Source organism: Amblyomma maculatum, chromosome 1, assembly GCF_055883805.1.
Source record: "Amblyomma maculatum isolate TAMU_Amacu chromosome 1, ASM5588380v1, whole genome shotgun sequence".
NCBI classification, from domain to species: domain Eukaryota; kingdom Metazoa; phylum Arthropoda; class Arachnida; order Ixodida; family Ixodidae; genus Amblyomma; species Amblyomma maculatum.
The window spans coordinates 8,079,041-8,095,804 of NC_139344.1; the positions used below are offsets into that span (position 1 = coordinate 8,079,041).

At 45.4% G+C, this 16,764-nt stretch overlaps 1 protein-coding gene across 3 annotated transcripts in view; it reads right to left on the minus strand.

Annotated features, from left to right (window-relative positions):
• Positions 1 to 1,246: 1,246 nt before the first annotated feature.
• Positions 1,247 to 16,764, minus strand: part of LOC146201593 (STAM-binding protein) — a 55,565-nt gene continuing 40,047 nt past the window's right edge. For all 3 annotated transcript variants that reach the window (XM_084587707.1, XM_084587706.1, XM_084587705.1), the window contains 2 exons: positions 4,269 to 4,371; positions 1,247 to 3,465 (listed from right to left, as the gene is read on the minus strand). In XM_084587707.1, coding sequence (XP_084443833.1) covers positions 3,403 to 3,465; positions 4,269 to 4,371 — 166 coding nt within the window. In that variant the 3' untranslated portion in view covers positions 1,247 to 3,402. The remainder of the gene's footprint in view (positions 3,466 to 4,268; positions 4,372 to 16,764) is intronic.

Genomic DNA, 16,764 nt, shown 5'->3' on the forward strand with positions numbered 1-16,764 from the left:
CTCTTCCAGTTGCACAGGCCCGTTCTCACTTTATCGTGTTGTGTTTGGGGCAGGCACCGTCCACTGCCACAATTACTGGAATGCATGATAGTGCAAACGCCTTTTGAAACGAACAATGCTTAAAGCCAGCATCATGATCGCGACTGACTGCGTGCTTTCGTTAATGACCTATGGGTAGAAAGATGAACGACTTTTGCAAAGAAGTGTTTCCCGCTTAACGATTTGGCTTCTTATTTGGAAATTCGCAGCGCCTGTCCAAACTCATAGCTTTTCATGTGTGTTGGCTGAGACCGCGCCGACAGAAATACTTATCCGTATTTCCGAATTAAGGGGCGGGTGATCGCCGCTGATAGTTTTTCACGTCGCGAGCGCTCGTTAGCATATGTCCGGTTGATCACAAAACGTATAATACAACCACAAATTGTCGAAATTTCAAACGTGGCAGCCGGGAGATAGTGTTATCCGGGAACGTATTAACCAGAAGAAAAATAGTGTAACTCTATGGGAGATGTTTCACTGCCTACAATTTTGAACGTATGAAACGAACATATCAACGAGGTTCTACTGTAATCATAAGTGTATAACAAGATGAAATGACGTACTGCGAAACCTCTGTTGGTGTCAGATGACCACACGAGCAGGGCAGGTGAGCAACAAGTGCAATATGAATCCATTTAGTGCTGTCTGCTAACAGTGCTCCACGGTCACACCTATGCTGAAGGTTAATAAACACGCCACACCCTTTGGCAGTGTTTCAGGTGCCACATAACGAATCTCCCAGCAGCAAGCTAGAAAATCAAGGGTAAGGAACAATCTGCACATGGCTCTGCCTGCTGGTTAGCATTTTCTTCATACAAGTACTACGATTACGCATATGCAGCAGATACACGACCTCAACTTCAATTTCGCACAAAGTAATAAAAAAAGGACAAACACCAGGAGTGAGAAAACAAGAATTTCGGGTGCAAAAATGCCGTACACTGCCGGGACAGCTGGCCGCTCAAGGCCTCCCATGCTGCTTTTGTCAGCGAACCAAACTTGGCGGGAGTTTCATGACTATTAGGAGTATTGAAGGATTCTGGCACCACTAACGAGCGAATGTGTGGCACTCAAAATACTGGTATTTAGATTATCACCATCAGCCAGATTATACCCACTGCAGGGCAAAGGCCTCTCCCATGTAAGGCTCCTCCCCTGCATTCACAGTTTTCAACCTCCTCTAACCTAGTCGTTAAATTCCACAGACTGGACTTCTTCAGACTTTATTTCACATAACTTTGCAAATACACATGCTTAGCACAACTCATTTAGGCCCAAAGGTGGTGTAAAGGCATAAAAAAGACTGTCTTAAAAAAAGCAATTTATTCTTCTTAACATAGTTGGCTGCCAACCTTGTGGCCATTGGTGCGCGCTTCAAGTTATGCAGCATTAAAAATCATTTTGTGCAACTCATGCAATGTGAGGGGCTTTCAAATAAATATTAACGACGAAAGAAACCTTCCATTTTACAAAGTGAGTCAGGTAATCTTACACGAGGTTTCCTTTACTTCCTTAAAACAAAAGCCCAACAGATCACGTAACAGCTCAGAGGATATCACCGGCAGCTCCTAAAGCTGGTCTTATTTCCTAGACTACAGTTTCTGTGTAAAGCTTTTCTTCAGACGCAACTGTTGCTGAAGTTGATAACAATGCTGTTTAGTCACAAGTTTAGTCACATCAAGGGAATACAGTACAGCAGCCGACCGATTTTTCACAACCCAATAATTCAGACTCGTAGAATATTTTGGTCTGTGTTCAGGGACCATCACTCAGCCCCAAGGAATGCATATGTATTTGCAATCAATTCTGCATACAAATTAGCCAAGAGCAAGTCAGAACTGATTGCTTTAATTTCCCATTTTTTCTACTGGGGCTACACTGCACCACAGGAAAAATGTGGCTGTGACTGCCCTCCCCTACGGTTCTGCTAGGTGCCTTCCTGCTTTTCCAGCAGGCGCCACAGTTTCCTCTGTTCCCTCAGTCAGCATGTAACTTACAGATTAAGTGCCATTCCATCATGAAATGCGGGCCTAAGATGGCTAAGCTGTAGAAGTGAAGCTATTAGAGCTTTTGCTGTAAAATGCTCACGGTTCGCTTAGCATTTAACGAAAAAATTATAGACTGCTACCCAACAAAAAAGGTGAACAAAAAGGGCATGTCTAGCATATTCTTCACTTTCATGCACTGCCAGGAGAGAGCAGACCCAAGCCGGCTAGAGCTCCGGAGGAAAGTGCGGAAGGTGACGTACGTCTGTATAAACGCAGAATTGACATAGCTTTTACTGTCCACAAAATGTACCAGGTGGAAGGGGGGCCAAGGACACAATTTTGCACCAAAACCTTAAGGTTAATTATTAAATTGTCTTTTCAAATACAGAGTTCTTTGTTTTAGAGTCTCCCATAGCCCGAGTCGCTTCGGGCTAAACCAAACCAGTTCTCTGTTCCGGCAAAAGCCAAAACTACAGCATAGATCTGCATGTGGTAGTTGGCATGCTGGCTGATGCACAAAAGGCAGTCCAACCTGTAACAAATTTTGATAGCCTCAGGCATGCCGAATTTTGCCCTGATGAAGGTACCAGCGACGATGTAGAGACGATACTATGTCTGCTGCAGACAGCGATGAGAACCTAAACATTGAAATACGCAGCAATGGAATGGACATCACAGTTGACACCATGTTCCATAATTGCAGAAGCAGATGACAGCCCCGAAACATGCACAAACCTCATAGACAATACACCCTGCTCATAATATTTCAGCTGGAAAGCTAGTCGAACTCTGACAACAAGCCTATCACAACCATCGGTAGTAGAAACTGCAGCTGGCATGCCCTTTAGTCTGGCATGTATGATGAAATCATGACTTTGGTGTACATGCAGGTTACTCTTGTCACTTTAAATGAAACACTGACGCACGCACGCACGCACGCACGCGCACACACACACGCACACACACACACACACACACACACACACACACACACACACACACACACACACACACACACACACACACACACACACACACACACACACACACACACACACACACACAAAACTGACTTTCACAAAGCCAGTTTCAATCTAACAAAGTAGCCCGTTTTTTTTTGTAGTTCATGAGTTTTCTAGAGTCCCTTCATGTTGAAAAATCGGTCGGTGACTGTACTCAGTTATGACTAGCATTAAGAGTAACTCAGCACTGGATGTCCTAGGCAGGCCCCTTCATTAGGGGCAGGAAATATACTATTTATATATATATATATAAACAACTTGTCAATTCTCTTTTTCCACATTCACATCAGTTGCATGCCTAAATTTCACTTTACCACAGAACTGTGAGTAACGGGTCAAACAAGCGTTTGCTTCTATACCCGAAGATCCACCACTATGACTTGTGCCTTGTCTTCCACCCTGACGTGTCTGCATTCCTGCAAACGCCACAAAACAAAATGTGACCCATCTTGCCACATGCAAGGCACACAACACTGGCATTGGAAATGGTGCTTTAATTGACGCGCTCAAATGCCACAAAGCTGGTAAACGAGCTGCACTCAAACGCCAAAGAACACACTTAGTGCCAGGATGTTTGGCCAACAGCAAGCAGGTCGATGTACTAAAGACAACAATGGGTCAAGCGGGTGTAGGGGGTGTTAAAAAGTGTACGACTTGAACTTTGGAAAGCAGAGAAAAAAATATTATGGGGCACACTTAAGCTCCATCTTTTCGAATCTGACGCGACAGTGCTAATGGCTTCCACCTGCGGGTACCTTAGTGGAGCATCGCTCGTGCACATAGTTGCCCCAATATCTTGCACATACTCGAGTAGAGTAATAAGCTATCTCTTGACGTGGAAGGCCACCTAACACAGATACAAAGCCCCACTTCAGCCAAGTTGTACAAGCATGAATGCGTGACCTAGGAGCAGCATGCCTTAGTTGGGAAGCAAGAGTTTAGGAAGGCCGATTCCTAACCTGCTCTCCCACCTCAAATGAACTACACGAGCTGGTTGCTCCTCCACACTTTGCCCCATCATGCTGTCTCGTTATGTGATGAATCACAGCCTGGCCATGTCATCTGCCAGCTATCAATCACCTGCCACCAGCCATGCCCGTAATTTTTTGCTCGCAACGCCGACACCAAATTTTTCTGCAGAATGGGGCCTTTAGCGCCATTTTGTTAAAATGCGAGCTCATATATGGGGGCTGTTGCACACAGAGAACGACAAACTTACTTCATAAAGAGGTGGCTCATTCGGGTGAGGATGAAAACCCGTAGCACGGCATCCAGAGATAAATGGTAGGCCATGGTCAACAGTCAAGCTGAAGATCTTGTTTCTTGAAAGCAAATATGGGTCGAATTAGTGAACAAAAGAATATACACATGCCAGCCATATGTAACACCTGCAAAATTGAGTTCGAATAAAAAATATATTTCAATGAAACATCCTTGAGCATAGCACAGTAAACGACCGATTTTTCGGATTCATTGACACTGTGGAAATATCTGAAAAATCCGGCAGTCCGAAAAATCAAATCTTATAGGAAAAGAAAAAAAAACTTTACATAAACTTCCATTTGCAACTAAGATGGAAGAAGGGGTCAGCAGTTTTGTGCCCATTCTGATGCTCGACTATCATGCCACACAGTGCTTACAATGGGTGGAAGCTGCCATTCAATGGCTATACTGTTGTCGGCATGTTGTGGGTGAACATACAGGCTTAGATAAAGTCTAGATATGACTTCGGGGTCCATATAAGCCACACCCACAAAAAGAGAAAGAGAGGGTTGTGTGATAGCTCTGGCCTGAATAGGATAGAGATAGTTTTGCAGGGTTGAACACACGGACAGTTTCCCAAAGCAAAAAAAACTTGAAAGGAGTGCGAAAACAACAAGAGTGCTTCGAACAGACTCATGAATACAAATAACAAGGCATTGATTTCCGATATTGCAGAAAATTGGCAGAAAAAGAGCATGTGGAAAAACTAAACAATTACAGTTCCTTTTCCGACAAACACAGGGAAAGTGTGCTTACATTTGTATGGTAGATCTCAAGTGCTTCAGTGGTCTACCTGGACAACCTGTCCTCTACATTTAATGATGCAGCGATTGAAATCGGGAGTACGGATATTGCCAGGGGTGCCATTCGTACATTAGCATTTCTTGCAATGCTTGGCGAGATGCCTCTGGAAATGGCAATGTTTTTGCACTCTTGAAGCCTAATGTCGATGCATCTGCCTGTGTGAACAATGTATCTCTTCCTACAGAACGCTGGCAGAGGTGTGACACGGAGGAGGGGGAGGGGCTCTTGTTCAAAATGAGTCTGTCCACACCCACGGGCAATCAGAGGGTTGTCTACCGTTAAGCAGAGGGCAGTAAGCTTCTCCTGCGCAGGAAAGACAACACTAACTCCTTAACATTTCGCAACTTTTTCGAGGTGGTGGCTGACGCCCAGGATGTAAGCATCACGACAACTTTTTTGCACTCACTGCTCGGGATTTAGCCTGTGCATCACATTGCCTTTGTTTCTTGCCAGTGGAGCCAGTTATGGAAACTTGGATGTTTAGAAGATAACCAGCAGTTGAAAGGCAGTTAGTCTAGTTGCTGAAATGTCCTGAAAAAAGTCCTCAAGAATTTCTGAAGCGTATTTCGAAAAAAAAGAAAAAGTTTTGACAAGTTGTGTGCGGACAGGCATGAACGGCAGGCAAGAGTGGTTTCTTACCCTCTGGGCTGATAGGATAAGGAAATGCACTTGTTGAACAAAAGGAGATGCAAGTATGAGAATCTGACTAATTGGGTGGAGTTTCATGTGTCCAAGTGAAAAGGATACAAAGAATTTCGGATACCCCAGGCCCGGCTGCCTTTAACATTACCCCGCCCGAGCCCAGTCTGCCTTCTCCGATACAATCCTGGGCCTGGCCTGAGCCCGAGAAAGCTCTGACCTACCCAGCCCGGCCCTACCCACCAAGTAGGTGGGCGCCATACTGGTGGGCCCAGTCGACGACCGGAAAAAGAATTCGAGTTAAGCGTGCTTCACTAACACAGACATTTTTGTTGCTTCGAATTTCTCTGAAAAGAGGCCCTCATTATTATATAACAGTAGTGTGAAACTCTAATTCCTGGTTCTGGCTGCATTGGTTATTTTTTTTTTATGTCTGAAAAAAGCGAAGTTGCTTGCATCCCCCAGATATGAATTTTTCAAAAGTAATGCGTGGCCCACTTCCATCTCGGCTCCTTCGACGAACCTCCTCAGCCTTGGAGAAAGCGATGTAGATGCGAGGAGGAAAGCCTCTGCTCTTTTTCTTCTTTCCTGTCCTATCCCTTTTGAATTTTTGACTGCCGTGCCGCAATCCCATGATCACTGCACTGTGCGTCATTTGAACGGTGTGTATGTGTTTCGGGAGCTATGAAAGCCGCTTTGCCGGTGTTGCCTTGGGTGTGCAGACTGAGTCTCCGGTCACTTTGTCAAGTTGTTCCTTGTCGTGCTCGTAATGTCATCATGTCAGAGCAACGACAGCTACAGCAGTGCTTGGTTTTGTGCCCGTGGCCTTCGATATCTGCCCCTATCTTGTGACGCCGCCCCAGTTTGATTTCGCTTGTGCGACCTGCGCCAACTGTCTAGAGCCGTGAATCCTTTGTGTGTTGGCTCATTACACGTAGTAGTGATTACCATTTTTGTTCTCCATCTTCGCGTACGGTGGGGCTCGCTTGCCCCCGCTACCTTAGACAATGAAAGTGAGCACCGACCCGTGCCTTTTAAGATTCTTAGAAGCCACTGAAGAGCAGCACTTAGCTTTGGACGGCACAGCTTAGCCACCGTCTCTTCTGAAAACTATTCGGATACAGCTCAGAATGACATGCAGAAGAGCCGGTACGTCTTCGGAGACAGTGGACGAGCACAGAGTGACTAGTGCACACAGTGACCTTTTGCCCATTCGTGATGTACGTATGTATTTTATGTATGTTGAATTTTCATGAATGTCGCGACATTTTTAGAACAAAGATTTAGTTCATGTGCAAATTTTCTATAAAAGACATGTAAATGTTGAGTCATGTATTTGCGCACTTTCTTATCACTTTGGTGAACACTAGCTATTCACCAGCGAGGTCGCATGCATTGCATGTGCATGCGTGAGAGCTCTCTCAAGATCCCTCTAATGCACTTTTTTGCCTTATTTGCCATTGCTGCTGCGAGCAGGTCACGCTAGACTTGACATTGCAGCTAGCTTCCAGCAGCAATGGCAAAGAAGGCGAAGAAGTGCACTAAAGGCAACTTGCTCGCGCACATACAGCGTGCAATCTCCAGAGAGCACACATCCCCCCCTCACTTCCAGAGCGCACCCAGATGTGCGAATGTCCCCTCCCTCTCGCATCAAAAATGGTTATGTCCACAGCTGGGCCTCAAGGATGTAGGGCATAACTAAAGGAGGAATTGGCGCTAGCACTGTAATTCGCGGCCGCAGAGAGGTATGGAAATGTTTAGGGGAGTTTGTATCTCCTTGTAATGCTATCAAATAAGATGGTTTAGTTCCGATATTGCTGGCTACATATTTTTTAAAGAATATGCAGAACAACTTCCGCCTTAAAATCGGTTCAAGAGGTTACACAATCATGAAGCCTGCGTAGCCGCTTCTCAGTCAGATGCTTGCTCGGTGCATTCCGGCAAAAGGGGGGGGGGGGGGGGGGGGGGGCTAGAAGTTCATTTCGTTATCGATAAGACTTACTGAAGAACAAAGAAATTACAAGCATCAAAAACACATGCCGAAATCAAGCACATCGCACATTCCACTCACAGTCTCCGTTCGGGTCTGGCAAAATTTCTAATAGTAGTGTATTCCTGGCATATAAGAGCTTGTATTATTCTCTGTGCTACTTGGTTCAAAAGGACAGCTATTTAACTGTGACAAGTGAAAAGGTTTCGCGTTCTGCACCTGCGTCTATTGTAGTGTTGTCTTCATAGGTGCTACTTCTCGCATTCAGGAAATCTGACAGGCTATCTGATGTTCTATGGTCGATTTTTTAATGCAGATTTTACTTCAACTCGCCTGTGGATGCACTCATATGCTTACTTTCATGTCCATCTTTTGCAAAGCTGAAAGCAAAAGTAAGATGTCTACAGCAGTGGATTTTAGGTTTTTCCTTTATATGAATAGGGTGTGCACTGATTATAAAATATTCCATCAAATATTCCATGCCGAAATCAAGCACATCGCACATTCCACTCACAGTCTCCGTTCGGGTCTGGCAAAATTTCTAATAGTAGTGTATTCCTGGCATATAAGAGCTTGTATTATTCTCTGTGCTACTTGGTTCAAAAGGACAGCTATTTAACTGTGACAAGTGAAAAGGTTTCGCGTTCTGCACCTGCGTCTATTGTGGTGTTGTCTTCATAGGTGCTACTTCTCGCATTCAGGAAATCTGACAGGCTATCTGATGTTCTATGGTCGATTAATTAATGCAGATTTTACTTCAACTCGCCTGTGGATGCACTCATATGCTTACTTTCATGTCCATCTTTTGCAAAGCTGAAAGCAAAAGTAAGATGTCTACAGCAGTGGATTTTAGGTTTTTCCTTTATATGAATAGGGTGTGCACTGATTATAAAATATTCCATCAACGCTTTCAGTTAAAGAAATGGAGGTCAGAATTTTTTCCGACAGAATACAGTCGAACCCGGATATATCGAACTCGAAGGGGATCGCGAAATAGTTCGATATATCGATAATTTGATATACAAAAATCGGCTTGTGACGGCCCTTACGATGCGAAAAAACGATACCGTATTTGTCGCCTAATCATCCCACTCGAATAATGAACCCACCCTCCACTTTTGCACCCGAGAATTTGAAAAATAAAAAATGCGTTAATACCAGCTAATAATGCAAGCAATTGAGCGATATCAGCGAGGAGCGGCAGCGACAGAGCGAAAATTTTCAATCTTGTTGGAACTGCGTCCCTCTTGCCGCTCGAGCCACCGCGACAGTCAATACAAGGTTTCTGTGTCGCTGCGGCAGAAATCGCGAGCGTTTTCGCGTGCATGTCGATGGCGCGCGTCATCCACAGCTCATTTCTTGGCAGTGTGCCAAGATGCTGCGCAGCGATAACGTCAGGGCGCGTTTATCTTTTTATAGCTCCTCCTGGCGGGGAGCGAACTTGGCAGAGTGCCTGTTATGGCTTGATTGCACAAGTCTGGTTCGATTTATCACGCCGCGCTTGGGGTGGGCGTCATGATCGCAGCAGCAGACTGCGTGCTTCCGTTGATTCATACATGCCAAGATAAACGGCTCCCGCAAAAAAAGAAAAAAAGGAAGCCTGCTGCTTCTTAACGTCCGCAGCCGCCATATCTTACGCTACGTCGCGCGTACAGCACAATGGTAAGAAAGAATGACTCGAAAAAAAAAGAAGAAAAACAGAGAGCTGCCGCTTCTTAACGTCCGCAGGCGCCATAGCCACGTCAGCCGAGAGGGTTCACAACACACGCTGGAGAAAGCGTCTGACGTCTGTCTGAAAACTGGCTGAGCTGGCTTGGCGCATGTGTAGCGCGTGCTGAAGGAGAGAGATAGCTCGGCAAAAGAATGGGCACACCCACGCGCATGGCTTGCAAACGTCATGTGTTGGCGCGCGGGAAACGATAACTGCAGATGCGCGCGCCTTTGGGGAATGGGCGCGGCACTGTCCAGAACTGTCCCCTCTCATTCCTTCCGCGCGTGGCTTGAAAACGTCACGCGGCAAACGGCCAAGGGTGATGCGATCGTCTTTGGAAAAGGCACACTTTCCAGTGCGTGGTGCGGAGTTCGATATATCAAACGACCGGTGAAATTGAATTCGATATATGACGCGGCTTTCCTATATTTTTACATGGGATTTTCAAGGGGATATTCCGTGAGTTCGATATAACCAAAATTCGATATATCAGGGTTCGATATAACCGGGTTCGACTGAATTCGGCATTGAGGGCCTTCTTGCTCTCCTGCCCCACCTTATATTCTCCTTTAGCTGGGTGTCTGTAAAGCTTTCAGCACTTCAGAGTGTGAGATGATGTGACTGTCACAAATTTTAAGCGCAACAGATACGACACACAGACAAGATAGGACAGGATTTGCGCTCCTTGCAAGACTTTATTGGAGTGGACGAACAGCAGTATATATAGCACTGGGAGGGGAGAGGGAATGAACAATGTGTGACTGCTCATGCGCGAGATCTCGGAAGTAGCATAAAGATGTACACAGGTGATTCGGCTGAACTAAAACATATCTAAAAACTTACATTCTTTTTGTAACATCACGATCGAAGGGATGCTAACACATGCACTCCCATTCTTAATTATATGGTAGGCTTCTATCAGTTCACAAGCGATAACGTTGTTACTTTTACAGACTATTCTGGTGTCCTGAAGCTATGCACCAGCCTGCCCCGCTAAGTGTTTTACTAAAGAAATTATGTGAGCTTCAGGGAATCGGAATTGTATGCTTCAGTTCCCTCTTCAGATGGCGACGAAAGGAAACATCTTGGTGACAATGGAATCAAGGTTTGTGATGCCTTGGTGGTTCTAACTCTGAAACATTTGTTTGTCGAAGACCGGTAAGGTTAACTATTACTTTTCAGACATTAAATAAAACAAGAAGAAAAAAGTAAGGAGTAAACTATTTACACCATGACTAAACCGTTGATCAGAGGAATTTAGCCCTGGGTCAAACTAGAGGGCATACTTTTAAACTCTTTGTCGTCACCCGTAGCGGAGTTAACAAACAATACGATAACAGTCTACACTCCTCCCCAATTAATGTTTAGGGGAAGGAAAAATTGAGTTTTCGCCAGCTAATCAAAAACTATGGAAAGGGTGTAAAGTAATAAACCGTAGGAGAAAAGATAACCAATTTCTCTGCGATTCCTTTGACCAACCGAAAATTTGAAAAAGGAGGTCAGGACTTCAACTAAACATACAAACAGAATTGCAGTCACTACATTCCTAACATCTGCCTTCCATCCCATATACATCTTAACACCCATCTTTTCTGCACATACGCATATGAGACAAACGTATGCAGTGGGAGCAATCACTTCAAAATGTTCCACTCAGCGGTTGTTTAAAGAAAAATAAAAAAAGTTGTTACAAGGAGGAAGCAATGTGAGCCTATACCGAGGCGCCTCTTCCACTACCTGCAGTACAGAAAGAAAAAAGGGGCAAAAACGGGTCCTTTAGCGGTGTTACTGCCGACGACAATACAGCAACCGTTGACCCTCCGTTGGGCAGCCCTCGATGATAAGTGCCATCATCGAGCTTGTGCTCGATGATGGCCATGACCATGTTTCAGGGACCACAGGTGTACCGCGAAATCTTAGATACTTTGTGGCACCTCAAAAAGGTCAGTGAACCTCACACATATAGTAGATGTTTTATTTGCATATTCGCTTGCTTCTCATGTTGTTTTCATTTTCCTGTTACATCCCTAGCATGCTATATGGCATTACTGCGTATTAAAGTTTGCAGTCTGGAAATGGTCATGAACTGGCACTATATTCACCTGGTATTGCCTTCACCTGTTATTTAAAACGTAAGTAGTGAGCATTCAGTAAAACTAGCCGTTCATTCACAGGTCCAAGACCAGCCCTGGCCTATCTTCTTACAGGCCCGAGCCCAGCCTGGGCTCGAGCTTAAAGTCTGCCCGGCCCAGGCCCGCCAATAAAGTGCTTTACCCGGCCCTGGCTTTCGGATAAGCCTGAGCTTGTGCAGTGCTCTAGTCTCAGTATTCACATTAGTCAACATTCTCTCATGTTTGGCAAGAAAGAGTTCCCTCAGAAAAGGCGGTTTCACAGTAGCCTATGCAAGCACAGTTATTCTGAATACCCGTAATTCACTTGAAGTAAGCAATGTATGAAGATTTCAGTCAAACGGTCACAAGTCGCATAAATTTGCGAACAGAGAGAGACTTCGTTCTGGATGCTTACAGCCCCGAAAGTATCAATACATTCTTCAATGCAGGAGAGTAATTTTCAGTGTGGCAACGAATAATGGTTTGGTTTGGTTTGTGGGGTTTAACGTCCCAAAGCAACTCAGGCTATGAGAGACGCCATAGTGGAGGACTACGAAAATTTCGACCACCTGGGGTTCTTTAACGTGCACTGAGCACAGCACACGGGCGCCTTGCTTTTCGCCTCCATTGAAAAGCTGCCGCCGAGGCCAGGAATCGATCCCGCGTCCTTGGGAACAGTAGTCGATATATTCAATGTTGACAGAGAACGCCTATAGATTACAGTCATGCTAAGAGCTTAAAAAGCCTATGACCTCTTCTGATCCATCAATCACAAAGGGGTTATCAACTGGTAGCAATTAAGCAACAGTTAGCCTACCCCAAGTGTACTCTTCCTTGTCAAACATACCAGAATGTTGAATAACTGGACCTCTGAGACAACCATAGTGAAAATCTTCCATTATGTGGATGTCTACCTTGTTCTCTTGAGTTGCAGCACTGAAGCCTTCAACCTAAGTGTATCCCAAATTCTTTTTATCACCGGCCAATGTACCCCTTTCACTTTGACGCATGAAACTCCAGACTGTTATTCAATCAGGTTTTTATACTTGCATCCGCATTTCTCCCGACAAGCACACCAGCTGATCCTATCAGTCTAGTGGGTAAGAAGCCACCTATGTCTTTCACGTCTGCACACACAAAACTCGTTAAGCGAGCCATATCGAAACTTTGTTTTCAGAACGTACTTCAGAAATTCTGACAAGACTTTTTCCAGGACAGTTTAAGCAACCAAGCTGAGTGCCTGTCAACTGCATCCCGATAGGCTTGAGGAGCACAAGAACAATGTTAGTAACATCGCCATTTCCGGGCACTTCAACCAAGCAGTGCAAGAAATGCAAATGTACGAATTGCACCCCTGACGACAATTGTACTCCCGATTTCAAATGCTGCATCGGAAATGCGGACGACGAGATAGGTTGTTCAGGGTAATCACTGAAGCACTTGAGATCCACTGCGCAAATAAACAGCGAGTAAGCAAACCATCCCTGTTTTTGTCAGAAAAGGAACTGCAATTTCAGAGGAGCACAGCAACTGTTTAGTTCTTTCATATGCTCTTTTTTGGCCGTTTGTAACAGGTTACATTTTGAGCCTTGTTTTTTTCCGTCACTTTTTCCAAACTTTTACCAATGTTTTGGCTAAGTATTGTTATTTTTATCTGGTTTCTGTTTTGTCTCAGTCATTATAAGAGGGATTTTACCACTTCTAAGTTTTGTTTCAGCCTTTTTTTTCTTTCATTTTTATCCTTTTATTTTTACCTGACTACACTGTGTTTCGGTGATCATGCAGCCCTGCCTCCGTGCTACAGTCGAACCTCTCAATAACGAAAGCTCTCAAGAACGAAATTCTCGCGGCAAAAAAAAATTCTAGCGGCCCCGGCGAACTTCCATAGAGTTCAATGCATTTTCCCCCTCTCAACAGTGAAGAGTTTTTAAAAAGCATTCCCGCATTAATGAAAGTTTGAGGTAATGATATGCGACATTTTTTCGGCCCATCAGCCAGTTGGGAACAGAGAAGTGGCAAACCTGCAGCAGCACACTCATTCGACAAATCAGGCTCGTTCATTTCTGTCAACAAGCAGCGGCGCAGTCATTGCTGTCTACTTTCTGTCGGTTCGGTAATTATGATGATAATAATAGCAACAAGACTTTTTTTGCGTGTTTTTTTGTGCAGTGAAAGTGGGTTTTTGCTAGCCTGTCTGCTGGCAACTATGCACGCACGTGCATGTGACATTTTTTGACGGCGCCGCCGCCAGATCAAAAAATTTTTCGTTTTCTTTTTGCTGCCACGCCGACCACGTTACCGTATTTACTCGCATAATGATCGCACTCGCGTAATAATCGCACCCCTGAATTTTGGAGTCAAAATTCGATTTTTTAAATTTTCTACATAATGATCACACCCCGAACTTGCCTCCGCCGCCATTTTTGTTTCCATGTCCTGCACTGTTATAGCGGTAGCCGCCTGTTGGTTGATCTGCAGTCATCCCGCAGCGAATGCATTCCAACGAGTTCCCATTATTCCTTGATTAAAACGCGCTTTGCAGCGTTCGCCATTTTGCAATTCGGCAGCGTCGCAGTGTGCTTTGTGGTTTTGTGTGAGTTTACGCCATTTCACCATGGGGCGGTATACCAGTTACACCGCCACATTCAAGCTCAAGGCTGTTGACTATGCACTGGAGTATGACAACCGCGCTGCTGGCAGGCATTTCCGCGTCGACGAAATCAGGATACGCTATTGGAAGAAGCAGCGTGAGAAGCTGATGGCTACGAACAAGACACAGCGGGCTTTCCGCGGACCCAAAACGGGCAAGTTCGCTTGTGTTAAGGAGGTGGTCCTAGAATACGTGAGGGACCTGCGCAAGGATGGTTGTGCAGTGTCATTAGAAATGATACAGACGCAGGCGCACACAATTGCCACGAAGCTGGGAATCGCCGCAAAGGATTTCCACGCTAGCTCCGGTTGGACGACTTGCTTTGTGTGACGGAATGAACTATTCCTGAGGCGGCGGACGTCGTTGTGCCAGCGGCTCCTACACGCGTATGAAAGCAAAGTGATAGACTTCCATCACTTCGTCACTAGGCTTCGCGAAAAAAGCGGTTACCTCATGTTGCAAATTGGAAACGCCGATCAGACTGCATTGACATTTGACATGCTCCGAAATACAACTGTGAACGATAAGGGTGCTCCGAGCGTTCTCGTGAAGATGTCTGGCGCAGAAAAGCAGTGATGCATAGTCATGCTCGCTGTGACGGCCGACGGGCGGAAGCTGCAACCATACGTCATCCTCAAACGGAAGACCATTCCGAAGGGAAACTTTCCCCGTGGCATCCATATACGTGCACAAATGAAAGGATGGATGACTGCAGACCTGATGGTCGACTGGATTAAGACTGCTCGGGGACGAAGACCAGGAGCACTTCTGCTTCCCTCGCTTCTGGTTTTGGATAGTTTCAGGGGTCACCTTGTGGACAGCGTGCGTGCTAAGCTTAAAGAACTGCGCATGGACACTGCAGTGATTCCTGGGGGTCTGACTTCGCTGCTGCAGCCTCTCACAAGTTGCTGAACAAACTGTTCAAAGACAACGTTCGAAGACTTTATGCAGAGTGGATGGCGATAGGTCAGCATGATTTGACATTGAGCGGAAAGATCAGAAGGCCATCCGTGGAGATGCTTTGCTCGTGGATAGCAGAAGCGTGGAGCAGTAGTATCCCCAACGAGGTAGTGGCCAAGAGCTTCAAGAAGACGGGCATATCTAACATGTTGGATGGAGCAGAAGACGATTGTGAAGATGCTCCCAGTGACAACACTGCCTTTTCCGATGATGAGTCTTGCAGCAATGAAAGCGAAGATGGCGAGGATTCAGACTCTGATTAGAGTGCTGAACGAGAAAAAATAAATTGGCATTGTGCAGTTCATGTGATGCTTTTAGAATGTGAGTGTTTATTGCGAAGGTAAGCCTCACTCAACTTTTATTTTTGGTTGTAATCGAGATATCTGTTCTAAGATGTCTGACCTGCAACTTGTTTGCGTTTTTGGTGGTCAAAAATTTTTTTTTGTGGAAAATTTACACGTGTAATGATCACACCCCGAAACTTGAGTTAGTTTAAAAAAAAAAAAGTCCGATCATTATGCGAGTAAATAGGATATATCGCCGTAGCCTCGAGCACGCCGATTTCGCCCGTGACTTGCGTGTGTCCACTGTTTTTTTTTTTTTGGGGGGGGGGGGGGCCTGTCAGAAACATGCTGCCTCCTGTCAAAGAGCGGAAGTTTTTGAGGCTGCAAGAAGAGTCTGCAATCATCGCTGAAGCTGCAAAAGGCAGAAAGAAGTCCGACATTGCGAAGGAATTCAGCATCCTGTGCAGCTCACTTTCTACGATTCTGAAAGCCAAGAACAGCATCATGGCGGCACTTCAAAACGGGGCGCGCGCGCAGAACAAGACTGTTACAAAGCCGGTTTATGAAGACGTCGACAAAGCTCTATATCAGTGGTTCTTCGAGAAGAGAGCAAACAAGATGCCTTTGCCTGGAAGCCTTCTGCAGCAAAAGGCAATTGACTTCACATGCATTCTGGGGCATGACAACTTTAAAGCGAGCACTGAATGGCTAAGCCGATTTAAAATGCGGCGCTGCATTGTCGCCAAGGTGTTGTTGGGAGAGTCTGCGAGCATTAACATTGAAGCAGCATCATCCTCGATGCAGGAAAGTTATGAAAGCATAATGGACGAATACGAGCCCTCCGAAATTTATAATGCGGATGAAAGTTTTTTTTTTTTTTTACGAAATGTTGCCATCGAAAACGCTCGACCTGAAGGGACAAAAATGCCATGGAGGCAAGCAGAGAAAAAAGCGGGTGACAATACTTTTTTGCTCAAACATGGACGGATCAGACAAGTGTCCTCTCCTCGTGATCAGCCGGAGCAAGACACCACGGTGCTTTAAAGGTAACCGAAGGCCTCTGGTCGAGTACACTGCTAACCAGAAAGCTTGGATGAGCGCGCAATATCCTCGAGCTGGCTGGAAGCACTTGATGGGGATATGCAAAAGCAGGGTAGATCCGTCTGCCCTTTTTTTAAATAACTGCAGTGCACCACATCGAAAAGTTGTCCTGACGAGCGTCCGCTTGACTTTTTTCCTCCGAATTGCACGTCCCTTATCCAACCTCTTGACCAAGGGGTTATTAAGAGTCAAATCTGCGTAA